The sequence below is a fragment of the Biomphalaria glabrata genome, chromosome 14 (assembly GCF_947242115.1).
Source record: "Biomphalaria glabrata chromosome 14, xgBioGlab47.1, whole genome shotgun sequence".
Taxonomy (NCBI): Eukaryota; Metazoa; Mollusca; class Gastropoda; family Planorbidae; genus Biomphalaria; species Biomphalaria glabrata.
The window spans coordinates 4,342,340-4,369,774 of NC_074724.1; the positions used below are offsets into that span (position 1 = coordinate 4,342,340).

Below are 27,435 nucleotides of genomic sequence, written 5' to 3' on the forward strand. Positions count from 1 at the left end.
TTTATGTTAAGTCTTCGGGAATTCCCAGAAAACGAGTCACGCTAAAGTTTACATCTCCCAAGGATGATGTTCTGATTTTTAATTGAAACAAGACACCCGTGGTGTTAGTGCCTGGATCCTTCCATGGAACTTATCATTTGTTGGACTCCATATCTGTGACTAGGGTGCTAAGGATTGTTTTTCAAGAGCTCTATAAATAGATATACTAGTAAGTTACAACAATGCTTAGAGCTTATCATGGCATTATGGCGTAGAGTGAGTTTAGATTCTAGATAAAAATGTGCTACGTTTGTAGATAATGAAAGAGAATCACTTGTGAGCTTGATAAAATAAAAATCCATGGTTTAGCTTATTTAGTTTACGTCTAATTAAAAAAAAAAAAGCTTTCCAAGCTCATGCATCAAATTACTTTTACTCAATTCACGTCTAATAATAGCCGGTTAAGTAATATCGGAAAAACCCGATGTAATGTAGACAGGAAAAAAAAAAGGGGGGGGGGGAGGGCACCCACACAGTCATACAAACTCATCTAAGGCGACTAAGGTATATAGACAAATATCAGTCAGTCTTACAAACCCAACCCCCCTGATATAAATTGGAAACAATATATATTGGGGTAGGTTCACCGAGACAAAACGGAAACGGCCGGAAAAATACAGGAAAAAAAGGTATGAAGCTAAGAAAAAAGGGGCGTAATCCCATACACGCGGAATAATCCAAAAAAAACAAACGCTATTGACCTAATTAAGTGATTAAATATTGTTTATTGATTAGGCAGGCTTGTGCAATTTAAATTATATATCCTATAAATCTATATAATAATACTTGTTTTTTTTTGTTTTTTAAATAATCACACGACAGCGTAGGTAGATATTTATGTTTACACTTTATTTTACAGGATACATTTCTGAGAAAACTGTGGGCCTGCATGATTACCATTTTTATTTATTTTCGTTATTATTGTCTAATTTTTATGATATCCAAGCTAGTGCCGTTTATGTATAAATATTTCAGGACTGATGACAAAATGACTATGTTGCCAGTTATCATTACACTATCTGCGTTGATTCTAGGTAAGCATCTTTACAAATATTCCTTTGTCCTTCCAAACTCATATCGACAGAAGGAATAACAGGTTCATGTGGCTTTGTTATATATGCTGATTTGAGGCACCGGCATATAAGCCAGTTTCCGGTTTGAGGTTTTTTTTCAATTACTAAGGGACGCTATCAGTATTTTTAATATAAGCTATCGCTTCCCCTGAAATTTGAAACTACGTTCAGTTACAATAAGTTTAACGGTTTATGAATTAACTCTTTCTCTCCGTAATTATTTACCACATTCTGGTGGAATCAACGCTGGTATCGTCAGTTAGGAGAGAAAGAGTTAAAGCAGAAAAAAGGAACTTGATGATATAAGAGAAGATCTATTATCCGTGAACGTAGCTCATTCCATTGTCTTTTTTTTTTAATTTAAGATTTTAGAGCAGTGTTTCCCAAACTGTGTTCCGAGGAACCCTAGTGTTCCGCGAAGCCTGAACAGGTATTCCAAGAACTACTGGAATAATTAACTAGTGGGCTCTCACGGTAATTAATCTCTCTAAAAAAAATGGGGAAAGTCTTCCGCTAAATACCATGAATGTTTGAAGTGTTCCGTTAAGGAAACAGCTTGGGAATCACTGGTTTCGAGAGTAGGGGTGAAGGATATATGGCTTCCCTTTTTTTTTTTTCTAACATCGAGCCCGTTTTTCTTTTGTGTTCATCCAATCAGAATTGCTGAGTGGTGCGGAGGAGGGGGCAATGGTTGAGGCATAGGTTGGGGGAGGGGGGTCAATTCATTAGACTAGTGTTTCCCAAACTGTGATCCGCGGAACCCTAAGATTTCTCGAGGCCTGACTAGGTGTTTCACGAACTGCTGGAATGATTAACTAGTAGGCCACCATTTGAATTAATTCCAAGTAAATCAGGGGTTCTCAGCCTGTGGGTCGCGACCCCTTTGGGGGTCGATTGACGATTTGCCAGGGGTCGCCTAAGACCATCGAAAATATGGATTGTTATTGTCTACTCTTCTATTGCTGTGTGTGTGTAAGGGGGGAGGGGCCCCGGAGGGGTCGCTGCAAAGTGAGGAATCGTTAAAACGGGTCGCCGAACTTAAAAGGTTGAGAACCACTGAAGTAAATGAAGTGAAAAAAAGTATTTGTATTATTTCATCTTGGTAATAAAATAAATTCTATAATATCACTATGAACTTTGAACTGATCTAGATTCTGACTCTAATTTTAAACTAAGATCCAACATGTTTGTTTACGTTTGGTGAATGAGGTCCATTAGTAATTTGTTTCATAAATAAAGAAAGTTTTGACTTAAAGACATTGACGCGACTAGTACAAACAAGACTAGGATATGAGGAACAATAGCGGAACGTGAATAGACTATTTTTGATGAATTTAGAGAGAGGCAGCTTTTATAGACGTAGAGATTTAGCTTGATGACATTCGATTGTTCCCTTCGTTATTATTAAGTTTCTTGTTCGATATTTGCTATCAGCGTCGACTAATACTTTGTATCATTTTTTTTCAACATTATCTAATCACGTACTATAACACCTAGGTATTCTGAGTTTTTAGTTTGTGGAATTAGTTTATCACAAATGAGACAAATCCTTTTTTCCTGGGTGGAAAAACATGTTCTAATAAGATGCTTATTAATTCAACCTTCTAGGCGCCAAAAGTCAATGGATTGTTTTCCTTGAGAATAATGCTACAGAAACACTTCATCATTGTTCAGACGATGGCAGTGATGCAAGAGGTCAAGTTGATCTCAAGGGGCAAGCCAACTTTACGAAAAATATGTTACCCTTCATTGTTGTTTCTGCAACACCTCTTGGAGGGAGAGAAAAAGACGTAAGTCTCCATTCTATCCATTGTATCCATTCTATCCATTGTATCCTTTCTATCCATTGTATCCTTTCTATCCATTGTATCCTTTCTATCCATTGTATCCTTTCTATCCATTGTATCCTTTCTATCCATTGTATCCTTTCTATCCATTGTATCCTTTCTATCCATTGTATACTTTCTATCCATTGTATCCTTTCTATCCATTGTATCCTTTCTATCCATTGTATCCTTTCTATCCATTTTATCCTCTCTATCCATTGTATCCTTTCTATCCATTGTATCCTTTCTATCCATTGTATCCTTTCTATCCATTGTATCCCTTCTATCCATTGTATCCTTTCTATCCATTGTATCCTTTCTATCCATTGTATCCTATGTATCCATTGTATCCTTTATATCCATTGTATCCTATGTATCCATTGTATCCATTCTATCCTTTCTATTAATTCTATCCTTTCTATCCATAATATCCTTTCTATCCATAATATCCTTTATATCCATTTTATCCATATATATAAGTGAATAGAATTAGTTCCTAGGCGTATCATGTCTTACTTTAATCATGCATGTTAATTAGTCATTGTTTTTTCTGGCTGATAGCATTAACTCTTTCTCCCCGTAATTATTTTACATTTTCCAATGAATATTATTATTCATTTTACTCATTTGTATTTCACTATCCCGAGTTTGATTAAACGTCAATAACTTTTTTTGTTTGTAATCTGAAAATGTTATATTTGGTATCGAACTAAAGAGGATTGCTTGCCCTTTTTACATAATGCAAATTAATGTTCATAAAACTAATATTTAATTTAAAGTAATGTAATCATCAATTAGGAGAGAAAGAGTTAATAAAGAGCACTGCATTCTTGTTAATGTAGGCATACCTAACGCTAGTTATATTCCCTTTATCTAATAACTCTTGTAAACAAATTTACATTATCAACTATGTACTGTACACTCTTCTTTTAAGTAAACTTTCTCTCTTTATTTCTTTATCTTATTGCACTATAACAGTCTTTTTTTCTTTATTTTCTCTTTGTAATTCTCTCTCCTTTTTCCCTTCTTTGCTTTTTCTTTCTCTTTTTCTCTTTTTCTATTTCTCTCTTTCTCTCATTATGCTCTATCTTTCTGTCTCTGTCCCTTTTTTTTTTTTATTCCCTATTTGTTCTCTCTATCTTTCTCTCTTATACTCTCCATAGCTGTAAAATAAACGGTTAAATCTATGCATTACTTTCAGCTGTGTGTAATTGGCACTGAACAGAAATGCAATGAAGCCAATAGCACAAAAGAGTGCTACTGCACTCCAACAGAGGCTGCCAACGTCTATCTTTTTGTGCTAAATATTTCTTCCAAGCCTGAACTTTTAGGAGGAAAAATCAAAGCAAAGTTGATTTACGATGACTCCTCAGTGATATCTACTGAAATATTGGTTCCTGAGTTCAAGGGTAAAGATGTGAATGTTTCGTGATTATTTAATTCTCTAGCTCTAGATGGCTTTTGTTTTGGCCATATGCCATTCTGACGACTTCCTACTTGTAATGAACCACAAAATATCTCATCAAAGCGAGGGCCGGCCCTGAATCAAAGTCACAAACTCGAATAGCTTTGTTGTATATTAATCGGCAGCACATTATTTACTATCTAGTTTCTACCTCACAACCCACATCGACAGGCCTGGCCGCTCAACTGTCATTCTGTATTCCTGACCCCACGTTACCCCGATAGGCTGACCCATTCAACCACACTGGACAGGTACAGTAACTTAAGGGTGACACTCATGCTCCACAACATACACACACTCAAATCCTTTCACAAGTCATCTAAATTTACGACACGCGCGTTAAGGACCGCAACTCTTGAGCCCTATTGAACCAAGCTCCTTTGACTTCATTATGCACTCAAAGTAATCTTCCCATGAACCGGGTAGCACCATCTTAAGGGCCAGAGTTTAGGCATCACTGTTCTAGATTTTAATAATACATGTATATTATATGTATAAATAGGAGAAGGAAAACTCTGAATTCCTACCTCTGCTGCCGTGCAGCTACACCCAATTATGGCAAAGGCTTCGGGTATCAACCCTGAGGAAAAATCAAGAGCCGACGACTCTTAAGCAGTTTGTAGCACTCAGTGGCAGAGCCTACGACGCCACGAACCCAAACTGTATTGGCACGTGCCGCTTCTTTGAATACATCAGCTGCGTTCCGGCCCAGGCATTCATTTCATTTCCATGTGATGATCCTTAGCGACTCACGGAGGCTATAAATACATATATTTATATTAACACCCAAACATACAAAAAAAAATATACATTTACGAATGTAAGATGCAGACACACTCTTTACATACTCCCATGCATGTTTAAACAGTGTTATGGTACGATTAGGAATTAATTAATTGTTTCATAGAAAGGGAAAGTTTTTGACTTAGAGACAATGACACGACTTGTAAAAACTAGGCTAGAAGCTGAAGAAGTTAGCGAAATGTAAACATTCTACTTTCGACAGCTTTAGAGACACGCATATAGACGTAGAGATTTAGCTTGACGACATTCGACGGTTCCCTTTGTTATTATTAAACTCCTTCGACATTCACTTTCATAGCGGACTAACTTATATTGTTGCCCCTTCGCCTGTGTCACCTCCGTTTGAATTATCTGTATAAAATACAACGCGGAAGCGCCTAACAACATACATGAGCATGTATATAAACTTAGTGGAAGTCAGTACCTTGGGCCAGGGGCCTAGCTAGGAATTTTCCACCATTTTAGGGCCCGGGGGACTTGACCTCTTTTTAGGGCCCCTGCATTTTCCATAGCATTTAATTTTTAATGCAAAAAAAAAAAACACTCATATGGGGGCCTCTCTCAAGTGGGGGCCCGGAGGGATTTTCAAATTCTCCTCCCTCCTCCCCCACCCTAGCTACGCCACTGCCTTGGGCCCAACCCAATACATCTTGTGCGAAAACCTCTTTCTGTCTCTACTACAATGTTTCTTTTCTTGTACAGCAGTGTTTCCCAAAGTAGGGTACGCGTACCCCCAGGAGTAAGTTTAATTATGTTGATTTTGTTTTAAAATACCCATTCACTATATTCATTCTTCTCGTAGATGCAAGGCGAGAGGTTCTCAACGTTACAAAAATGATAAAATGATACACATTAGTCAAACGTTTTGTCCAAGGTTAATTATCGTACGATATAGCGTTACAACACCGCCTCCTGTCACATTATGGCCCCGGGTCATGCAGTATGCGTGCTGTATTATCGTCTCAGTTGTCTCGATGGTCCCGGGTTCAAACCTGCTGCTGCCATTCCCCCGTCGTTTTGGACTAGGCGGGGTATGTTATCTTCAACTCTAATGGAAACACCTGAAACATTGAAAACATTGTACAAACTGGTGCCATCGTTGTCATCTCTATCGTTGATTGCCAAATGTCGTAGATCTGTGTCTTGGTTTTCCCAAGAGTGGTTGCCATACTTTCAAGATCCGTGAAACCGTTGGGGCGCTACACATGATCTGTTGATCGTTCATCTCCATCCCTCTCTCTTGATATGACCATACAGTTTAATTTAACGTTTTATTACATTGGTCAGCAGGTCATCTGTGGGCTTTTAATACTACTACTACTACAATTAATAATAATTTTAATAACTTTAATTTAACGTTTTATAACAGAGGTCTGCAGGTCATCGGTGGGCTTTATTGTCATTATGATCCTGTTTCGAATTTTGTCTCTTGTACTGCTGGTATATCAAGGATCAGATCATACACACAAAGTAGAGAAAGTATTAATGTAAATAATCTTGACTTTTCGACTAAGTTTTGAATTTATTAGTATAATGTATCTAACAGAGGCTAAGGAAGTCATGGAAACTGCAGTGACCATCAATGGTAAAGATGTTGGCCAGGACTGCAAGGAAACTATCAAGGTCAAAGACAATGAGCTAAATATAGAAGCTAGCTGCCAAAGCTCCGGCTATCCATGTTATCTGGAGCTCTTGATTGAGGGAAGCAACTCTAGTCACGTGAGGCTGGGAAACATCTCGTTTCAGAATGAGTTGTATGATGAACTTTCTCTACGAATTCATCTACGTACGTCAAGGTGCGCCAAAGGAAAATTTGTAGAAAGGTACACTTGTAATATAGGTGAGTGACATGAACGTACGTAGGTAAAACAAAGGTAAAAAAAAAACTTTAAACAAGCAAAAGAAAAAATATTACTGTCATTTATCTGGTTATGACATGGATTATCTTCCATTCTGCTATAAAAAAAATTAATTAGTACTAATTGATTACCTAAGTGGATATTATTTGGATCGATTCGTGTATTGTCATTGAATATGTATAATTATGCAAAATTTCAACTTGATCCAAGAATGGGAAGTGGGAGAAAAAAACGTGTGAAAAAGTAATAAGGGGATTAAATCCATATATATCACCAATAATTATATAATTAAATGTTCATTTGATTTATTGATTCATGTCTATTCAGGTTCGAATTGATCAAAGGTTTTAGCTTGATCCGAAAATGGGAAATGGGAGAGAATTGAGATAAGATTAGTAAAAGTAACTCAATGGTGCTAGGTTTAACTCCCTTTGTCTATATAAAACAAAATAAATAAATTTAAACTTTGTTTATATAAATGGTTAACATAATTTGTATTGTGCTAAAGTAAGACTAGTGTTCATCATTTTGAAGAAAGTTGACAGAAAATCTAATTGTCAGTTATACAAACCAATACAAGTGATGTGGTCTAAACAACCCACCTTCAGTTAGCTTATATCCCAGCCCAGGACAACACACATAATTAGGACAATAATCTTACTATTTAGTAAAGTAAAGTACCAAAGTACCCTTGAGACTGAGTAATATATGGGGCAGATGATATAAAAGTGATCTTTTTATGTGTTCGAGGGTGTCCATGTGGCCAGCACAACGACCAACCGACTTTACTTTATGTAAACTAATGTCAGGGTTCTATGAGACTTGGGTGGATTGTGAGGAGCCTTAAAAAAATCCTAAAATACAAAATACAACTCAGGGGCATAGCTAGGGATTTGGGGGCCCTGGTGATCTTCAAATTCTCCCCCTTCCTCCCCCACCCTAGCTACGCCACGGATACCACTGAGCTAACACGCCATCTCATGCCCCTTCACTTTTGTTGTAGAAGTGCTGTGACAGTTCGCATAACCTAATCCCTTCCACTTTACTCGGTCAGCAGCTGTTTCTAGCCGGATATCAAGAGAGAGGCCAGTCCATTCTTTTCTACTGTCCAGTCAGCTTTCCTTTGGACGACCTTTTCTTCGTGCTCTCTCCCCTGTACCTTAAATAATGACCTTTCATAGTGTCCTAAAATATGACCAAACCAGCTCTCTTCTCTTCACAGTATTGAGGAGTTCCTCCTTTTTGCTAGCAAGAGTGTTGACTTGTAAAAAATACAAATTCATCTGTCTTTTTTTTTTTTTTGCTGGTATCTGATACACAGCAAACTTTTGTGTATACCATTTAGTCTTCTTTCAGCCTCAGCATTCAGTGTCCAAATTTCACAGCCATATATGAGTACAGTGACCACTTTAGTCTTAGTTTTACTGGGAATCATTATGTTATTCCCCCAGCCACAGTTTGCTCACGGCAGTGGGTGCCAAGCTTAAACTGTTTTTTTTATCTTTTACTGTCTAGTATTGAATCATTCATGATATTGTTACGTATTTCTGAATTTTCTGGCTAGATGTATTAGTTGGCACACAAATAAAAACACAGCAAAGAACTTGACGACTAAACTTTCAGTTTCATATAACTTTAATGACTATTAACTCTAACAATTCGTTACTGTAACATGTAGCGTAGAAGACTGTACAATATCTGTCAGTTTACAGTTAGCTATACTTCGTTGCAATTCATCTCTTCACTTCGTTGCAATTCATCTCTTCTCAACTTTCCTCGAGCCGTATTCCACAGAACAGACCAACGACACACTTCCCAGTGTCGCTCCAGGTCTCCCAAAGCTGAACCAAGTCGTACTCAAGTCTACCGAATCAGAGCCGCACACGTCTTACATCGACTGTATCGACTGTAACGGCTCAAGTCCACTGTAGTTCGCTGTATAGACTTTAACGACAGTAGTCCACTCCAGTTAACTCTACCCTAGTTAACTTGCATCGAGTCGTACACATTTCTCTTCCACAGAACCGCACACGTCTTACATCGACTGTATCGACTGTAACGGCTCACTCACGACTCCATACGACTGACTTTAACATTAACTTTCTGGCTTATATAGAGTCCCTAATCGCTTCTCCAAAGTTGCACAAACACTCCTAGTATTCTCTGGAATAACATGTCAGGAAACGTCACATCCTGTCTTTATTTATACACGTAGATTCCAGAAAACACTCGCTGCAGTGTCATCAAGTCGGGGTCACACGTAGTGACCTTTATCTGTCACTGTTCATTAGTAACTGTCCCCCTACTTAGATCTGTTCGTCCCCTGGAACAACACGTGTGGACACGTCACATCCTGTCTTTGTTTGTACATGTAGATTCCAGGGAACACTAGCTGCTGTGTCATCTCGCCGGGGTCATACGTTGACCTCTACCTATCACTGTTCATTTGTAACACTGCCCCCTTCTTAGATCTGTTCGTCTCGAACAGATTCTACTTCATCACGATACTGATGAAATCGATCGACGATCAAGTAGGAAGCTTTGGTGGTTGCCCCCTTCTCAGAGATGTTCTTTCAATCTGGCAGTTGTCCATCTTCTTTCCATAGAAGAATGGGAGCCAAATCCTCATTTTTCAGCAGTTCCTCACAAATGTTTTCATCAATCTTGATATGGAAACATCGACCTTCAGATGACTACATTGGGCACTCTTGTCGAGAAAATTCATCGGCATTCTAACGAGTTCGTGCTTCACTGGCTGAGTTTTACATTCTCCAGCATCTTTTTACAGAGCTTCTTCAGAGATACACAGGTTCATAACAGTACAGCAATATTCACATGTTCTTCTTACAACAGCAACTGACTTTGGGTTTGTACAATGCCTGTTGGGTTGATCTTCTTGTACAGTTCTGTCACAGATGGTTACTCACTACAGTTCTGACATCTTAAACTACTTCTTTTCTGTCCTTCTTGCTTCTGACTTAATTAGCGTTTTTCTAAAAACCTCTGTTATAATTCATCAAACCTATTCTTATGAGAAATGTTCTTAGATTATTCTTTAGTGGCTTCACACTTTCAACTGATTCGTAAGGCTTTCTTCTTTGGTTTATGGTCCCGGACAGAATCTTTCTAAAAACATGGGCTGTGGAGTTTCATTAGTGCAGGTGGGGGTCTATCAGTGGGAGAAGTGGTGGGCTTGTTTTCTAACAAGATGGGCTATGGAGTTTCATAAATGCAGGTGGGGGTCTATCAGTGGGAGAAGGGGTGGGTTTGTATCTTGATCTTGTTGGAGCCATCCACGTTGCACTCTGCATATGTCGCTTTCTCCGCCTCCTCAATTTGATATTTCTTTGGTTGCGTTGATGTCGTTGTCGTTGTCTTGCTTTCCTGTCGATCAATGCTGATGGCAGCGACTTAGCACATAGGAAGGCATTGTATTTCATAGCTGTAGTCATCAAGACTGTTGATCTAACAAGTTGCTTCAGCATTATTCTTTGATGGGTGCTTTGCGAATGAGCTGCAAGTCCACTTGAAGGCAAGTTGTCAAACACGTCATCACCTTCATCCGAGTCTGAAGGACTCGACTGTGGGGCAGGTTGATAACATTCAACGTGCAAAGGTCCATCAACTTCAGCATCAGTTTCTATTGTGTTTCCTTGACTTTGACCAGGGCTTCTCGCGCTGATCTTGGCAGCTGGACAAGCTTCTGTTAAGTCCAGACCTTGCTGGTGTATTTCTTGGCATTCACAGTCTTCTTCTAAAGCTACGTACGTACAGTTCTTGTCAAACACATAGTTGCAGTAATCAAGCTTCGAGTTCCTCTCGTAGACACTGGCAGATAGAAGACAGAAGTCTTTAAGGCCCACAGCAACAGGCTTGGACGCAGACCCAACGTTGTCTTGATCTGTTTGGCTGGTTGAGGTACTCATATCAGGTATATCTGTAGCTAAAGCTTCGGTCAAACTATAGGTCTCTTCTATTGTTTCTTCAGCGGTCTCATTCTGCTTTTCGTTGAAATAGTAACAGCTACCGTCTCTTTTCATTTCTTGTGAGCCACATTCGTTTGGTTTACTATCACAGTCACAGACAGCACAGCCATCACCAGCATCCCTATCGTAATTGACTGTATCGCCACATTCTTGGTTGGACAATCTTTCGATGTTCATCAATGGTATAGCTCTTTCATCTGTCGACTCAATCTGATACTGCTGAGTGTTCAGTAGCTCGTTCATCATGATTCTCGTTTGATCTTTTATTTGTTCTTCTGTCTTGTTGGGCGTGGTAGCTATTTGTTCATTCTCATTCATGGCTTTGATCAAATGGTTAAATGAAGAAAATCGAGTGTTGATTTCTGATTCTATCTCCTTAATGCTCTCATTCACCGAGCTCATTTTGTATTGCAAAGTTCTCAGGAGCTCCATCGTATTAGGTTTGATTTCAAATTGGCAAGTGTTCGGATTCTCATCTTCCTCCAACAGGGCTTGTCTTAGACGTGCTATTAGCGTTTCCTTATTTCCGTTAAGATGTAGACCTCTTTCTCGAAGCTCTTGTCTAAGTTCTTTCATGTCAAGTTCATTAAGAAGTTTTGTGGAATACATTCTAGCCAGAAAGATCCCACTTCTGACACCAATTGTTACGTATTTCTGAATTTTCTGGCTAGATGTATTAGTTGGCACACAAATAAAAACACAGCAAAGAACTTGACGACTAAACTTTCAGTTTCATATAACTTTAATGACTATTAACTCTAACAATTCGTTACTGTAACATGTAGCGTAGAAGACTGTACAATATCTGTCAGTTTACAGTTAGCTATACTTCGTTGCAATTCATCTCTTCACTTCGTTGCAATTCATCTCTTCTCAACTTTCCTCGAGCCGTATTCCACAGAACAGACCAACGACACACTTCCCAGTGTCGCTCCAGGTCTCCCAAAGCTGAACCAAGTCGTACTCAAGTCTACCGAATCAGAGCCGCACACGTCTTACATCGACTGTATCGACTGTAACGGCTCAAGTCCACTGTAGTTCGCTGTATAGACTTTAACGACAGTAGTCCACTCCAGTTAACTCTACCCTAGTTAACTTGCATCGAGTCGTACACATTTCTCTTCCACAGAACCGCACACGTCTTACATCGACTGTATCGACTGTAACGGCTCACTCACGACTCCATACGACTGACTTTAACATTAACTTTCTGGCTTATATAGAGTCCCTAATCGCTTCTCCAAAGTTGCACAAACACTCCTAGTATTCTCTGGAATAACATGTCAGGAAACGTCACATCCTGTCTTTATTTATACACGTAGATTCCAGAAAACACTCGCTGCAGTGTCATCAAGTCGGGGTCACACGTAGTGACCTTTATCTGTCACTGTTCATTAGTAACTGTCCCCCTACTTAGATCTGTTCGTCCCCTGGAACAACACGTGTGGACACGTCACATCCTGTCTTTGTTTGTACATGTAGATTCCAGGGAACACTAGCTGCTGTGTCATCTCGCCGGGGTCATACGTTGACCTCTACCTATCACTGTTCATTTGTAACAATATTAATGACATTTTTATTTTTCTTCCTTAGAGTTTGTTGCTGAACAGATAACCCATGAGGAATCTTTTTTTAATGATACATTCTTCATAGTGATTATTGCATCCGTCGCTGTAGTCCTGATTTTAACTATAATATTGTAAGTGCTTAAAATTATTATAAACATTTTTTCCAGATAAAGAAAAAAAAAAAAAGAGTAGCGATCGTAGTGTGTGTATGCAGAAATGACGGAAGGTCTCAACCTAGACCTAGTTATTAACGGCTTAGGCACAAAATCTACCAAAGTTATACTTATTCACGTGTAGGCACAAAATCTACAGAAGTTATACTTATTCACGTGTAGGCACAAAATCTACCAAAGTTATAGTTATTAACGGCTTAGGCACCAAAGCTACCATAGTTATAGTTATTCACGGTGTAGGCACAAAATCTACCATAGTTATAGTTATTCACGGTGTAGGCACCAAAGCTACCAAAGTTATAGTTATTCACGGTGTAGGCACAAAATCTACCATAGTTATAGTTATTCACGGTGTAGGCACCAAAGCTACCATACTTATAGTTATTCACGGTGTAGGCACCAAAGCTACCATAGTTATAGTTATTCACGGTGTAGGCACAAAATCTACCAAAGTTATAGTTATTCACGGTGTAGGCACAAAATCTACCATAGTTATAGTTATTCACGGTGTAGGCACAAAATCTACCAAAGTTATAGTTATTCACGGTGTAGGCACAAAATCTACCATAGTTATACTTATTCACGGTGTAGGCACAAAATCTACCATAGTTATAGTTATTCACGGTGTAGGCACCAAAGCTACCATACTTATAGTTATTCACGGTGTAGGCACCAAAGCTACCATAGTTATAGTTATTCACGGTGTAGGCACAAAATCTACCAAAGTTATAGTTATTCACGGTGTAGGCACAAAATCTACCATAGTTATACTTATTCACGGTGTAGGCACAAAATCTAACAAAGTTATACTTATTCACGGTGTAGGCACAAAATCTACCAAAGTTATACTTATTCACGGTGTAGACACAAAATCTACCAAAGTTATAGTTATTCACGGTGTAGGCACAAAATCTACCAAAGTTATAGTTATTCACGGTGTAGGCACAAAATCTACCAAAGTTATAGTTATTCACGTGTAGGCACAAAATCTACCAAAGTTATACTTATTCACGGTGTATGCACAAAATCTACCAAAGTTATAGTTATTCACGGTGTAGGCACAAAATCTACCAAAGTTATAGTTATTCACGGTGTAGGCACAAAATCTACCATAGTTATACTTATTCACGGTGTAGGCACAAAATCTACCATAGTTATACTTATTCACGGTGTAGGCACAAAATCTACCATAGTTATACTTATTCACGGTGTAGGCACAAAATCTACCATAGTTATACTTATTCACGGTGTAGGCACAAAATCTACCATAGTTATACTTATTCACGGTGTAGGCACAAAATCTACCATAGTTATACTTATTCACGGTGTAGGCACAAAATCTACCATAGTTATACTTATTCACGGTGTAGGCACAAAATCTACCAAAGTTATAGTTATTCACGGTGTAGGCACAAAATCTACCAAAGTTATAGTTATTCACGGTGTAGGCACAAAATCTACCAAAGTTATAGTTATTCACGTGTAGGCACAAAATCTACCAAAGTTATACTTATTCACGGTGTAGGCACAAAATCTACCAAAGTTATAGTTGTTCACGGTGTAGGTACAAAATCTACCATGTAAAATTATAACGAACGATATTTTGCGCTAGAGGTGTGTAACAGTATTCGTGGTGACAATATTACACATAGTACTGGTCATTAAGATGCAGAATCGCACATTAATATCAATGTATCGCGAATTGTGTAGAATGCTGGATTCGTGTGTCCACTTAGTACGTAACGAACATTAATAGTATACAAAGACTAGAGTTGAGCTTTAGCAGACATAATATAATGTTTATTCAATAGTACGATATACTGCACTTCTAGTGGTTACATGAAGATATCCAATTTGAAATATAACTACATCCGCATAACAGCGGGATCAAATAGACTAGTCCCTGAGAATAAAACTTCACTACTAACATACGTCCACAAAATATCATTAGTTATAATTTTACATTAATTAGTTCAAAGTTTTGAAGAACGTAAACCAAATGGATTCCAATGACTGGATTGTGATGTAATATTACGTAATAGAGGGGCTTCTTATGGTCTGACAGTTACGCTGGGTCGGGCACGTATCCCGTATGGGGGGCGAACGTATGCCAAAAGCAGTCTTTTTGGTGAGCTGAAAGGTGGTCAACGTAACACAGGTGCCCCACGGAAACGGTTTAAGGACCAGCTTAGACTCCAACTTGCTTTCACTGACACATAAAAGAGTGCCTTGCTGCAGGTGGCTTCCAAACGAGACAGCAGGAGATCACTTCCAAAGGTCGCTGGAGACAGATTTAAGGCTATAATAAAAACCCACTGCGTAGGACAGACATCGAACGCGAAAAGAAAATCCAAATCGACCACTGGCGGAAAATGGTTATGTCTGCGCTGGATGTGGCACATAATGTAGGTCAATGCTGGGGCTGCGTATCCACGTGAACTACTGCACTCCTCATTAACCTTCGGACTAGAAGCATTAGTATGTTAATTCCTACTTATAGTTTACACTTTCTTTAAAGAAAAAAAAAGTCTAAAGCTGGAAGTTGGCTGGAAACTCAATTAAAAATTGAAGAATTAATGTCAAGCTAAAATTTCGCACAAATAAACTTCCTGTTCTTACCTTTCTTTCGTAAACCACGTGACAGCCGTATTGATTCGAAAGAGCATTCTTCCTTTGCATCAATTAAGTTCAGACATTTTTTTTCAACCACCAACAAAATAAAAATATGTCATTAATTTTACAATTTGAACCTAAAGAAGAAATGTATCTTTTGTATTGTTTTTATCATGTTTTTATCATTTATATAATGTTTTTTTTTTCTTAGAGTCATCGTAATTTTCAGAAGACGGCGCCACAAAGTAAGTTGAATTTGTTTTATCTCAAATAAAAATGTTTTCCCCACCAACTTATATATTGTATCTAGACTGGAAACCGGAAATAAAGTATTATCCGCGATTGAACGATTCACAGACCTCTACAAATATAGATTTTTATGTACGTAAACTCTTTTTTCAGGCTCTAAGGGGAGTCGCCCCAATCAATCTTTTCTGTCTTAGAAAAGTAATGATCTTTAGTTTTCAAAGTTTAGAAATAATGCAAAATCATTTCTCGGATATTCACGCAAATATATATAACAAAGCCATTTCCTGTTTGCTTTCGTCGAGATAATGTTTCAAAAATCCTAGATGGAAAAAATTCATGTTGATTTAAATCATCTTATGTACATTTAAATAGACTGATTACCTAGATCTTTCTGGATTATGTATCTAGATATTAGAAGACAATAATTATCAGACGAGAGTACTCTTATTTTTGATGTTCAATTACTAGATCTAGATCTAAAAACTAAATAATATGTTACATAGGTTAGGGTTGAAAAAAATAGTAACTTTACTTCTTGTAACTACTTTACAAAACAACGCCTTGATCCAACTTTCTAAAAAAAATTCACGACAATTTTTGTAGTGTTAAAAAATTTCCATGTCCAGTCTAGATATAGTATATAGATAAGTGTATGGTTTCCCCACCCACACCCCCTTTTTTTAGCAAATATTTGAAAGTAAGTAAAAAATTTTTTTTGTTATTCGAAATAAATTGTTTAATTAATATTAAAGACATTCTTTTTATGTCAATAAAATGTCTACATTTCTTTCTAGCGAAAGGCTCTGATCAACAACCAAACTGAGGCTTTAGTAAGTTTGACCAATGTCCATTTACAACTTTTCTACACTAGATCCTTTGTGTGTTTTCAACAAAAACATTACACATATCATTGTTGCTTATCATTCCTCACAGCTATAGTGAATATTTAATTTATATAGGAGAAAAAACATTCAGTATGATAAATATTTGCATATTTTTACATGATTTGATTTTTTTAAAAAAACCGAAATCGAACCATTCTATTTCTTGATTAGACCAACTTGACTTCTTCACACACTTCAGAGGATCACGTGATAGAAGTGACTATTCCACCTGAAAAACCAAAAAGAACTTTTGTTTACCAGGTAATCTGACAATTGTATGTAGATCTAGAATGTATTCAGCATGCAAGTTGTCTTAAGTGATAGATCTAATGAGGCGCATATCGTAGCGTATCCTCTCTCTGTTGGAATTATGAAACAATTAATTTTGAAGAGAAGAGAGGAAGCGCGGTGGCCGAGTAGTAAAGCACTCGGCTTTCCAACCGGAGTCCAGGGTTCGAATCTCTGTGAAGAATGTGATTTTGAACATCGGCATCTTTACGGCGCCTGAGTCCACCCAGCTCTAATAAGTACCTGACATGTCAAAGTTTTACATTTCAAATTTAATAAATCAATTTTAAAGATAATTTCCCACTTATTTTAGTTAATAAGTTCTAGGTTATTATATAGATCCTTAATATCATTGTGTCTTGCTACCAAGCTTTACCTTTTTATATTTCATTTTGTAGAAGGATACTAAAGAAGACAATGATCATGCAGCGATGCTCCCAGAATATGAAGAAATTCAAGAGACTAATGAAATAGTAAGAATTTTAAATTCAAATAATGTCACGCTAAATGTAAGACAGAGCTTTCTTGGTCACCCTCTATCTGCAGCTAGTGCGGTCTAGGGGCTATGTCTTCCCAATAGTCAGTACTAATGTTCATTGTTTTTAGGTCCCCTTTTATTACATCCACGTAACGGAGGTGGGGGGTGCCCATTTTTTTTTTAGCCACACGCGAGTTGCCAGTAGAGAATGACTTTTCTGATGCGATTCCATCCCACGAACATGTCCGAGCCAGCGAAAGCAGATTGAGTTTAATTCATTGATAAATGATTGGATAAAACATTGATAAATTATTAGAATTACTAGTAAATATGTAGCAAATCTTGAGTAAACGACTGATAAAAAACTTGTTACAATATAGGTAAATCACTGGTAAACCATTGGTATATCATGCACTAAATATTGGTAACTCTTGACTAAATGATTGAAAAATAATGGATAAATCAGTTGATAGATCATGGGTGAAAGTTAAGTCATTTGTAAATCAGATCTAATGTAGGTGCGAGCAAAGAGCTTTACATGCAAAAAAAAATAAATTATAGCTTTTATATTGCGCTACTTTCATGCTTATAGCATGCTCGGAGCGGTTTGGTCTAATCTCATTGTGGACCAGTGGTAGGCTGGTAGTGGGAAGTTTTCCGTGTTGCCTTAAGGCGCTCAATATACACAACTCTGCTCGAGTCGGGTGTCGAGCCTCTAGCCCCTTACATAGGTAGCCAAGCCAAGCTAAGTTCAAACGTACTTAGCCTCTCGACCACGCTTCCCATTCCCATCATATCTGTGGAGTTCAAATCTCAATGAAGAGTGAAGTCTGAATTTCCTGACTTTTACTTGACCCTATACCACCAATCATTTGATACTTGTAAGAGAGGGAAGGAGGGGGGGGGGTTAGAATAAATGTAAAAAGATGAATTTCTTTACACTGCTTTATAGAGGGTGTACAAAGTCAAACGTTTAACGTTGTGACCCTTTTTGACAATTGTTTAAATTTCTTCTTCTGCGTTCTTATTATTATATTGAAGGGTTTAAATGACTAGAGACCAATAAATGAGATGAACTACTTTCCAGATCTGGCAGCTTTCCATATAGTTTTTCTTCTATATGAGTGTTTTGGGGTCCACTTTCTCGTTCCGGCCTTTTGATGGAGGATGCAGTCTTGAAGGACATAGCTGACATTCTCTGATGATACTCCACATGGGCAATTTTCACTATTCACAATTTTCAGCTACCTGGTACATATGTTGGCTCTATCTGTTGTGTCCTATTCTGATGCAAAAAATTATACTTTGGTCGTCTTGTAATTTGGATGAGAAAATTCCCATTTCTCGTTTATTCTACTCACTAAAAAAAACTAAACAATAACAATATAACTATTTGAAATGTGGACCTTCAAAAATATTCAATTTGACTTTTTTCGTTTCGTAACTCCTTGGGGCTACATGACTAGTTTTGTGTAGAACACAATGAAATTAAAAACAAAAGTGGATTAAATATCTCCAAACCGGAAGGTAAATGAGAAAATTAACATTCTTCAAATAATTTAACACGATACGTTATTATTTTTTTTGTTGTTGTTTCATTTCAATAATCTATTTCCAGGTCTGAACATTTGAATGGCATACATACCCTGGCTTCTGTCTCAATTCCAAGACGTTAGTGCTGAATTATTCAAACCTTACACAGGAACAATTTTTGGTAAAGCCACAAGGACAATTCACCCATTGGCCATTAACACTTTTAAAATCTGGCCAATTTGGACATTTTTTTTAAGCTGCCATATCCTGGATCATTAGTTCATTACCACATATTTAATTGCTTATTATACAGTTATGAATATGTTTAGCAGTATTAGGAGTAAAATACAAAAGTCAAATTTCATAAGAATCTTATATTAATAACATTGTAACAAAGATTTACTGCTGCAGGACTAAACAACTGTACAGATTGTAGGCTATATTAAATTACATAGAGGTAGGCATGCCAGGCCAAGTATAAAAAAAAAAGAATGTTAAGCAAATAGGCCTTCATCAGCTACCAAACATTTGTTTGTGACATTTGTTTGTTATGTAGCTAATGAAGGCCTGGTGGCCCAAATGCCCTTTGTTTTTTTATTTTGGTCCGACAGGGTTACAGATGTGTGTGATTATTACTTGGTCCGACAGGGTTAACGATGTGTGTGATTATTACTTGGTCCGACAGGGTTACCGATGTGTGTGATTATTACTTGGTCCGACAGGGTTAACGATGTGTGTGATTATGTTCATTTCTATACAGTATCTTTATGTGCCTAAAACGAAAAAGAAAGTGACCTCTTCCAGTTAAAGCAACATTTTTATATATGATATTGCATTCGATAGGATTAGTGCAGAGGCGTGCTATTGAAGACTTGAAAGAATAGGCAAAAAGATATATTTATAGGTCTGAAGTTGAAAGGTTAAGGGTTAGAGTTCAGAATGTCATACTCCTGCAGCCGTAAAACTTTGTACTTTTTGAGTCCTGTTGAAAGTGTTCACATACATGTGTGTGTTTGAAAGTGTTCACATACATGTGTGTGTTTGAAAGTGTTCACATACATGTGTGTGTTTGAAAGTGTTCACATACACGTGTGTGTTTGAAAGTGTTCACATACACGTGTGTGTTTGAAAGTGTTCACATACACGTGTGTGTTTGAAAGTGTTCACATACACGTGTGTGTTTGAAAGTGTTCACATACACGTGTGTGTTTGAAAGTGTTCACATACACGTGTGTGTTTGAAAGTGTTCACATACACGTGTGTGTTTGAAAGTGTTCACATACACGTGTGTGTTTGAAAGTGTTCACATACACGTGTGTGTTTGAAAGTGTTCACATACACGTGTGTGTTTGAAAGTGTTCACATACACGTGTGTGTTTGAAAGTGTTCACATACACGTGTGTGTTTGAAAGTGTTCACATACACGTGTGTGTTTGAAAGTGTTCACATACACGTGTGTGTTTGAAAGTGTTCACATACACGTGTGTGTTTGAAAGTGTTCACATACACGTGTGTGTTTGAAAGTGTTCACATACATGTGTGTGTTTGAAAGTGTTCACATACATGTGTGTGTTTGAAAGTGTTCACATACATGTGTGTGTTATTGCTGTTGATTTGAATAAACAAGCAGTGGTCGAGTGAGGTTTAGTTGTACAGTATATTAAGTATACTTGTTCAGAAGATAAGGTCTTCAAGATGTGATCAAGAGTAACTAATAGATAGATACACACATGGATAGACAGATAGATAGATGGATGGATGGGTGCATGGTTGCGTGGATGGATAGATAGACAGATAGACAGATGGATGGATGCATGGTTGCGTGGATAGATAGATAGATAGATAGATAGATAGATAGATAGATAGATAGATAGATAGATAGATAGATAGATAGATAGATGGATAGATAGATAGATAGATAGATAGATAGATAGATAGATAGATAGATAGATAGATAGATAGATAGATAGATAGATAGATAGATAGATAGATGGAAACAAGGGTGAATAGAATGATAGAAAGAAAGATAGAACGTTATTTATTGATTAATTAAATGATTGATTGATTGAGGGTTGATTGATTGATTGTAAGGTTGACATGCAGGGTTTGAAGAAAGGTTTATTCTCTATAGTAAATTATAAATAAGTGAGAGGTGTAGAGAGTGACAGAGAGAGAGGTAGAGAAAGGTAGAGAGAGAGAAAGAGATTGAGAGAAAGAGGTAGATAGAGAGAGGTAAGAGAGAAAGGGGGTAGAGAAATAGAGAGAGAGAAAGAAGGAGAAAAATATGAAATCTACTCAAATCTTGTGACTAAAGCAGGGCATCCTTTATAACACTTATTTCGCTTATATATTTTCTGGTTGTGAATAGTTATATCTTTATTATTTGCCTTTTTTGGATTTTTTTGAACCCTCAAGTGAAGTTGTGATATCTTTTCAGTTTAATTAAGTGAAGTTAGTTTAGTTGTTTTTTCTAACGCCTCTAACGCTGTTGTAAAATATGTCATTGTGCATTTATTGGCTTTGTTTGTTGTGAATCTTTTACTTATATATATATATATATATATATATGAAATATTATGAATGGAACTAAAAAAATAGCTAAATGACCTGATTCCAATTTTTTATGAAAACATTGGCTTGTGTATAAATCTATATTTAGAAGCACGTGATCACGAATATGATGTTTTATTCCCAATGCTACATATGTCTGTATTGAATCATGTCAATGGTGATCATATGAAAAGTTGTACAGATCATGCAGCATGTTCAAGTTTCCGTCATCGGCTAATTACTTAATCTTAACATTTATCTTTTAAACGCCATGGATTTTTTGTCAGTGATCTATTAGCCTGTATTTTAGATTTTCATACATGACGTAAAAAAAAAAAAACTATAAAAAAGAACAACTTTGAATAGCTGGCTATTTGGTGTATCCCGGTGTAAAGAAATGATGATAAGCTTTGTTGTTTAGTTGTTTTTTTTTTTTTTGGAAGATAGAACTCATAGACCTACAAAAAAAAAAATTCAAAAATTTATTAAAAAAAAAAAGAAAAATAGCGTTGTTTTGTAAAGTAGTTATAAGAAGTAAAGTTGTTTTATATATAGATATAATGCGTGAATATATAGCCCACCGAAAAATGGTCTTGCATTATTTCTATACTTTGAAAGCTTAAGATTAGTAGTTTTCTAAGACAGAAAAGCTCGGTTATCCTACGGGAAGTCTTCTCTTGCAGCTTAAAACATCTAGTCGGCAGTACGGAAGTTAGATTCATTGTCATTTTCTTTTGATTAAGCTTTATACCTCACGCCTCTGGTATGAAATTAATGTTAGTAGAAATGATTCATCCAATAACGATCGTTAAAATGACATGTTTCTTAAATAAAATTATTTTTCAATATCTCCCTATCTAAAAAAAAAAATCGCAGTGGAGGTTCTAGTCTGTTTTTACGTTTTATAATTTGTTATTATCTCTCTTGTTACTAAAATTAGCTAGTCTCTTACAAAGTAGTTACCTAAGCAAGTGGCAATGATTGACGATGTTTGCGGGAAGAATGCTATCTTTAGGCTCCCAGCAAGCCTCTTAGCTCGATTCAAATGTCTAATTCAAAATTCTAAATCTTCTTTGGGAAAATCTAGCGCCCCCCCCCCCCAATGCCCTGCGCTAGCTCTGGGTTCAAGGCAGTGTAAGACTGCTCACGATTTAAGGAGACCTCCAAAAAACTAAATTCTGAACAAACATCTTTATTGAAAAAAAAAAAAAAGAAATCTATGAGAAGGCTATTCAATATTCCAGAATTCTTATTCTTTCTTTACAACTTTGACATGCTTAATGTTATTAAATGCTGCCTGGTCATGTGGTCTGCGCTCTGGACTGTCGTCTCGATGGTCACGGGTTCGAATCCCGCAATCTGCCATCCACCGATGTCCTTCGGGATGTTTAGGCTGCCATTCTGAAGAAAAATTAGAAAAATATAACAACAAAAAACATTATCTTATCTTATCATATCTTATCTTATAGAATATAGATAAGAAACGTTACTTCAAAAAGAGAAGATAGTAACTTCCTGCGCATTTCATGTATCAATCTAGTCATATATGTTAATCAGTGACTCAAACTCTGCTAAGTCGTTTGTTTTCCTGGCTGATTCAAGCAACCCATTCCACTCTCTAACAGCACTAGAGAAGAAGTAATCACCTTTTTTTATTGAAGTAACGTCTGCATTTTATAAGATAAGAATGAGCACTTGTATGAATTAATAATAGCATTTGGAATACACAATTTGCTAAGGCTTAAACACCGTAGGGGCCTTCACGGAAATCCTGTCAAGGGCCTTGCATTTAATTAACTCCGCCGCGGCCCCCAGCCCCATATATCATAGAACATCCCATTCAATGTGTTTGTGTCATGGCCAAATATGATTGTTTTTTGTTCCTACTTTCTTCTTTATTAGACTAAAGTTTTCTTTAAGCTTTATATTATAATTTCATTACAATGTGTTTTTATATTTGTTTTTACAAATGCTCTTTTGAATTCAAATTGTAACATGTGTTTTTCAACACAATAAAAATTTTGTCATTTTAAGACATATAAGACTTTGTTTGATGAATGTTTGTAACTTGATTATACTCATTGCAGTAAAACTGATCGTAACTAAAATAAGTGAGATAATTTTATAAAGTAAGATAATATATTTTATATTTTTTTAGTTTCATTTTCCAAGATAGATAGATAGATAGATAGATAGATAGATAGATAGATAGATAGATAGATAGATAGATAGATAGATAGATAGATAGATAGATAGATAGATAGATAGACTTAAGGACGGACGGACAGACAGACAGAAAGACAGATAGATAGATAGATAGATAGATAGATAGATAGATAGATAGATAGATAGATAGATAGATAGATAGATAGATAGATAGATAGATAGATAGATAGATAGATAGACGGAAGGACGGACGGACAGACAGACAGACAGATAGATAGATAGATAGATAGATAGATAGATAGATAGATAGATAGATAGATAGATAGATAGATAGATAGATAGATAGATAGATAGATAGATAGATAGATAGATAGATAAATAAATAGATAGATAGTTGGGATGATAGATAGATAGATATGATTAATGCGTTTTCCGTTGTTAGAGCTAAAAAAGTATTTACTGATTACATTTTGTTTCTTCAAAAAGACAAAGAACTACTCAAAGAACAACAATAAACACTTAGGTAACATTTTAGATGTAGGGAGAGCTATTTATACAATGCATCTTTATGGTACCAAATGCCTATATCGTTTTAGACACAGAGCTTTTTTAAAAAAGGACATTAATTGAGACATTAGCCATTCATCACTTCACCTTGTCAATAGGTCATCCATTGATTAGATGATCAATCAATCAACGTTAATCCTCGCTCATGCTTAGCCATATCCTCATAATAATGACCTTATTGACCACTCATGAGTATTAACACTATACATACAACCTTAATGCAAGCCTGCCAACTAACAGTACAGGCCTGCCAACTTACATTGCAAGCCTGCCAACTTACATTGCAAGCCTGCCAACTAACAGTGCAGGCCTGCCAACTTACATTGCAAGCCTGCCAACTTACATTGCAAGCCTGCCAACTAACAGTGCAGGCCTGCCAACTTACATTGCAAGCCTGCCAGCTAACAATGCAAGCCTGCCAACTAACAGTACAGGCCTGCCAACTAACAATGCAAGCCTGCCAACTTACATTGCAAGCCTGCCAACTAACAGTACAGGCCTGCCAACTAACAATGCAAGCCTGCCAACTTACATTGCAAGCCTGCCAACTAACAGTACAGGCCTGCCAACTAACAATGCAAGCCTGCCAACTAACAATGCAAGCCTGCCAACTAACAGTACAGGCCTGCCAACTAACAATGCAAGCCTGCCAACTTACATTGCAAGCCTGCCAACTAACAGTACAGGCCTGCCAACTAACAATGCAAGCCTGCCAACTTACATTGCAAGCCTGCCAACTAACAGTACAGGCCTGCCAACTAACAATGCAAGCCTGCCAACTTACATTGCAAGCCTGCCAACTAACAGTACAGGCCTGCCAACTAACAATGCAAGCCTGCCAACTTACATTGCAAGCCTGCCAACTAACAGTACAGGCCTGCCAACTAACAATGCAAGCCTGCCAACTAACAATGCAAGCCTGGCAACTTACATTGCAAGCCTGCCAACTAACAATGCAAGCCTGCCAACTAACAATGCAAGCCTGCCAACTAACAGTACAGGCCTGCCAACTTACATTGCAAGCCTGCCAACTAACAATGCAAGCCTGCCAACTAACAGTACAGGCCTGCCAACTTACATTGCAAGCCTGCCAACTAACAGTACAGGCCTGCCAACTTACATTGCAAGCCTGCCAACTAACAATGCAAGCCTGCCAACTAACAATGCAAGCCTGCCAACTAACAGTACAGGCCTGCCAACTTACATTGCAAGCCTGCCAACTAACAATGCAAGCCTGCCAACTAACAGTGCAGGCCTGCCAACTTACATTGCAAGCCTGCCAACTAACAATGCAAGCCTGCCAACTAACAATGCAAGCCTGCCAACTAACAGTACAGGCCTGCCAACTTACATTGCAAGCCTGCCAACTAACAATGCAAGCCTGCCAACTAACAGTGCAGGCCTGCCAACTTACATTGCAAGCCTGCCAACTAACAATGCAAGCCTGCCAACTAACAATGCAAGCCTGCCAACCAAGACAGCAGCATAGTAAACACTCACTATACACACGTTTTAATGAGGGTTGGGATGATTGTAGTTCTTGATAGTTTCTGTTTCATTTCTGCAGCTGTTTGTGCCTACAGTATTGAAACCTTCATTTTCCCATGCATAGCTTACCAAACAGATGAACCCGGGAATAAACCATTTTGGGGCCGCATCAAAGGTTGAACCGAAATCTATTTACCTCGTGATTTTTTTTATTTTTTTTTTACAATTTTTTTAAGGCTGTCAAAAACTAAGGAGAGTAACATAAATTTTGTGAACATAAATTCCAATGACAGCAATTTTTTTGTGCACGTTTCTTAAAGCATTAGTGTAATTAACCTTCTCGTGTCTAAAGCGGGAGGATATGACAAGCCAATGAACACTCAGGAACTATAAATAATTTCTTATTAATTGTAATATTTTGGAAATTGAAAAAAATCAAAACCTTCATATTGTATCACAACAGTACATGTAAAAACTGTTCAGAAATTGTTCATATTTCAAACCAACATTCACTTGGTCTATTTTCCCGCATACATCTCACACGAAATGCATGATCTTCGGAGTTTTGAAGGTCAATATCCTTATTTAAGTCCAACATTTCTGGGACACAAACACACACAGAAGTCCTTATGGATGGTGTGTTGTCAGTACTCAGTCATTCTACAACTGTGAGGGGGGCCTGTGTATACAGGCTCTGTTATCCTGTAGTCATAGAACCATTGAGGCGGACCAATGTGCGATTGAGCTTATACATGCTTTTCAAAAAGGAAACGGATAACGTACCTCGGTCAGCCCTCGGTCAGCCCTTATACTAGTTGCTTTCTCGTGGAAGTGAATAGGAAAAAAAAAGAAGCGAACTGAAGACTAAAACGTCGCCACGCTGTTCCACAAAGGGGCCGTCGACAGTGTGGGCATCTGGTTTTGAAGACCTTGCACAAACTTGTGGCGATAACAGTCTAGTATATAAGAAATTTCTAATGCTAACAGTGAGAGGAGGCGCGGCGGCTGAGTCCCAAAGCGCTTGGCTTCCGAGTTCCAATCCTGGTGAAGACCAGGATTTTTTTTTCTGGATCTTTGGGCGCCTCTGAGTCCACACAGCTCTTATGGGTATCTGACATAAGTTGGGGAAAAGTAAAGGCAGTTGGTTGTTGTGCTGGCCACTTGACACCCTCGTTAACCGTGGGCCACAGAAACAGATGACCTTTACATCATCTGGCCCGTAGATCACAAGGTCACACTATAATAAAAAAAACATGCCCTAAAATTCTCCTTCAAAAAGAGGAGACTCTCTCAGAATCGATTTGTCGGTCTTTGTCTCAGGGGAGACAAACGAGACAAATTGTCACGGGGAGGGATAATCAAAGTCTACACTTTAATAGTAAAAAAAAAAAAAGAGCTGTTTGTATGAATATTAAATATTTTTCAAAGTCTAAATATGCCAAGGGAAGAGAAGAGAAATACTTGCCTAATGAGAGAAACAAGAGTAGAATAGCGTACGCTGTGTTCAGTTCACATGATGACCATTAATGTTGATATTACATGAATGTACTTCATTCATGTAATGCAATATAGTATTCTTCTTCCCAATGTAAAAAACACCATTAAGGTATACGATATTAGCCGACTCCCAACGCACCAGCTAGAATATAACTGCATGGCACCATCAGTGCTTTTCGCTATTAGCAATGTCATAATCTATGAAGATTTACGAGTTGTTAAAGTTCACATCATCCCGATGTTAATAACTAATTGTAAAGAGGGGTGAGGTGATTAGATACAAATTATCCAATAACAAAATATTTTTTGGGGGCAGAGAAATAATTTAA

General features: G+C 37.4%; 2 protein-coding genes across 4 annotated transcripts; both read left to right on the plus strand.

The window, feature by feature from the left end:
• LOC106051696 (uncharacterized) lies at nucleotides 1–23,421 on the plus strand. 3 transcript variants are annotated; one of them, XM_056010305.1, is made up of 11 exons: nucleotides 1–208; nucleotides 1,015–1,073; nucleotides 2,721–2,902; nucleotides 4,140–4,347; nucleotides 6,754–7,047; nucleotides 12,646–12,751; nucleotides 15,618–15,651; nucleotides 16,450–16,485; nucleotides 16,711–16,800; nucleotides 17,226–17,300; nucleotides 18,924–23,421. In XM_056010305.1, the coding sequence occupies exons 2-11, from the start codon at nucleotides 1,028–1,030 to the stop codon at nucleotides 18,927–18,929; spliced, it is 1,077 nt and encodes a 358-aa protein (XP_055866280.1). In that variant the 5' UTR covers nucleotides 1–208; nucleotides 1,015–1,027; the 3' UTR covers nucleotides 18,930–23,421. The 3 variants fall into 3 exon arrangements, with proteins under 3 accessions (XP_055866280.1, XP_055866282.1, XP_055866281.1); XM_056010306.1 differs by lacking the exon at nucleotides 1–208 and adding an exon at nucleotides 480–668; XM_056010307.1 differs by lacking the exon at nucleotides 1,015–1,073.
• On the plus strand, nucleotides 21,660–25,610 carry LOC129922907 (uncharacterized). The gene is made up of 2 exons (XM_056011104.1): nucleotides 21,660–21,670; nucleotides 24,347–25,610. The coding sequence occupies exons 1-2, from the start codon at nucleotides 21,660–21,662 to the stop codon at nucleotides 25,608–25,610; spliced, it is 1,275 nt and encodes a 424-aa protein (XP_055867079.1).
• Nucleotides 25,611–27,435: the final 1,825 nt, after the last annotated feature.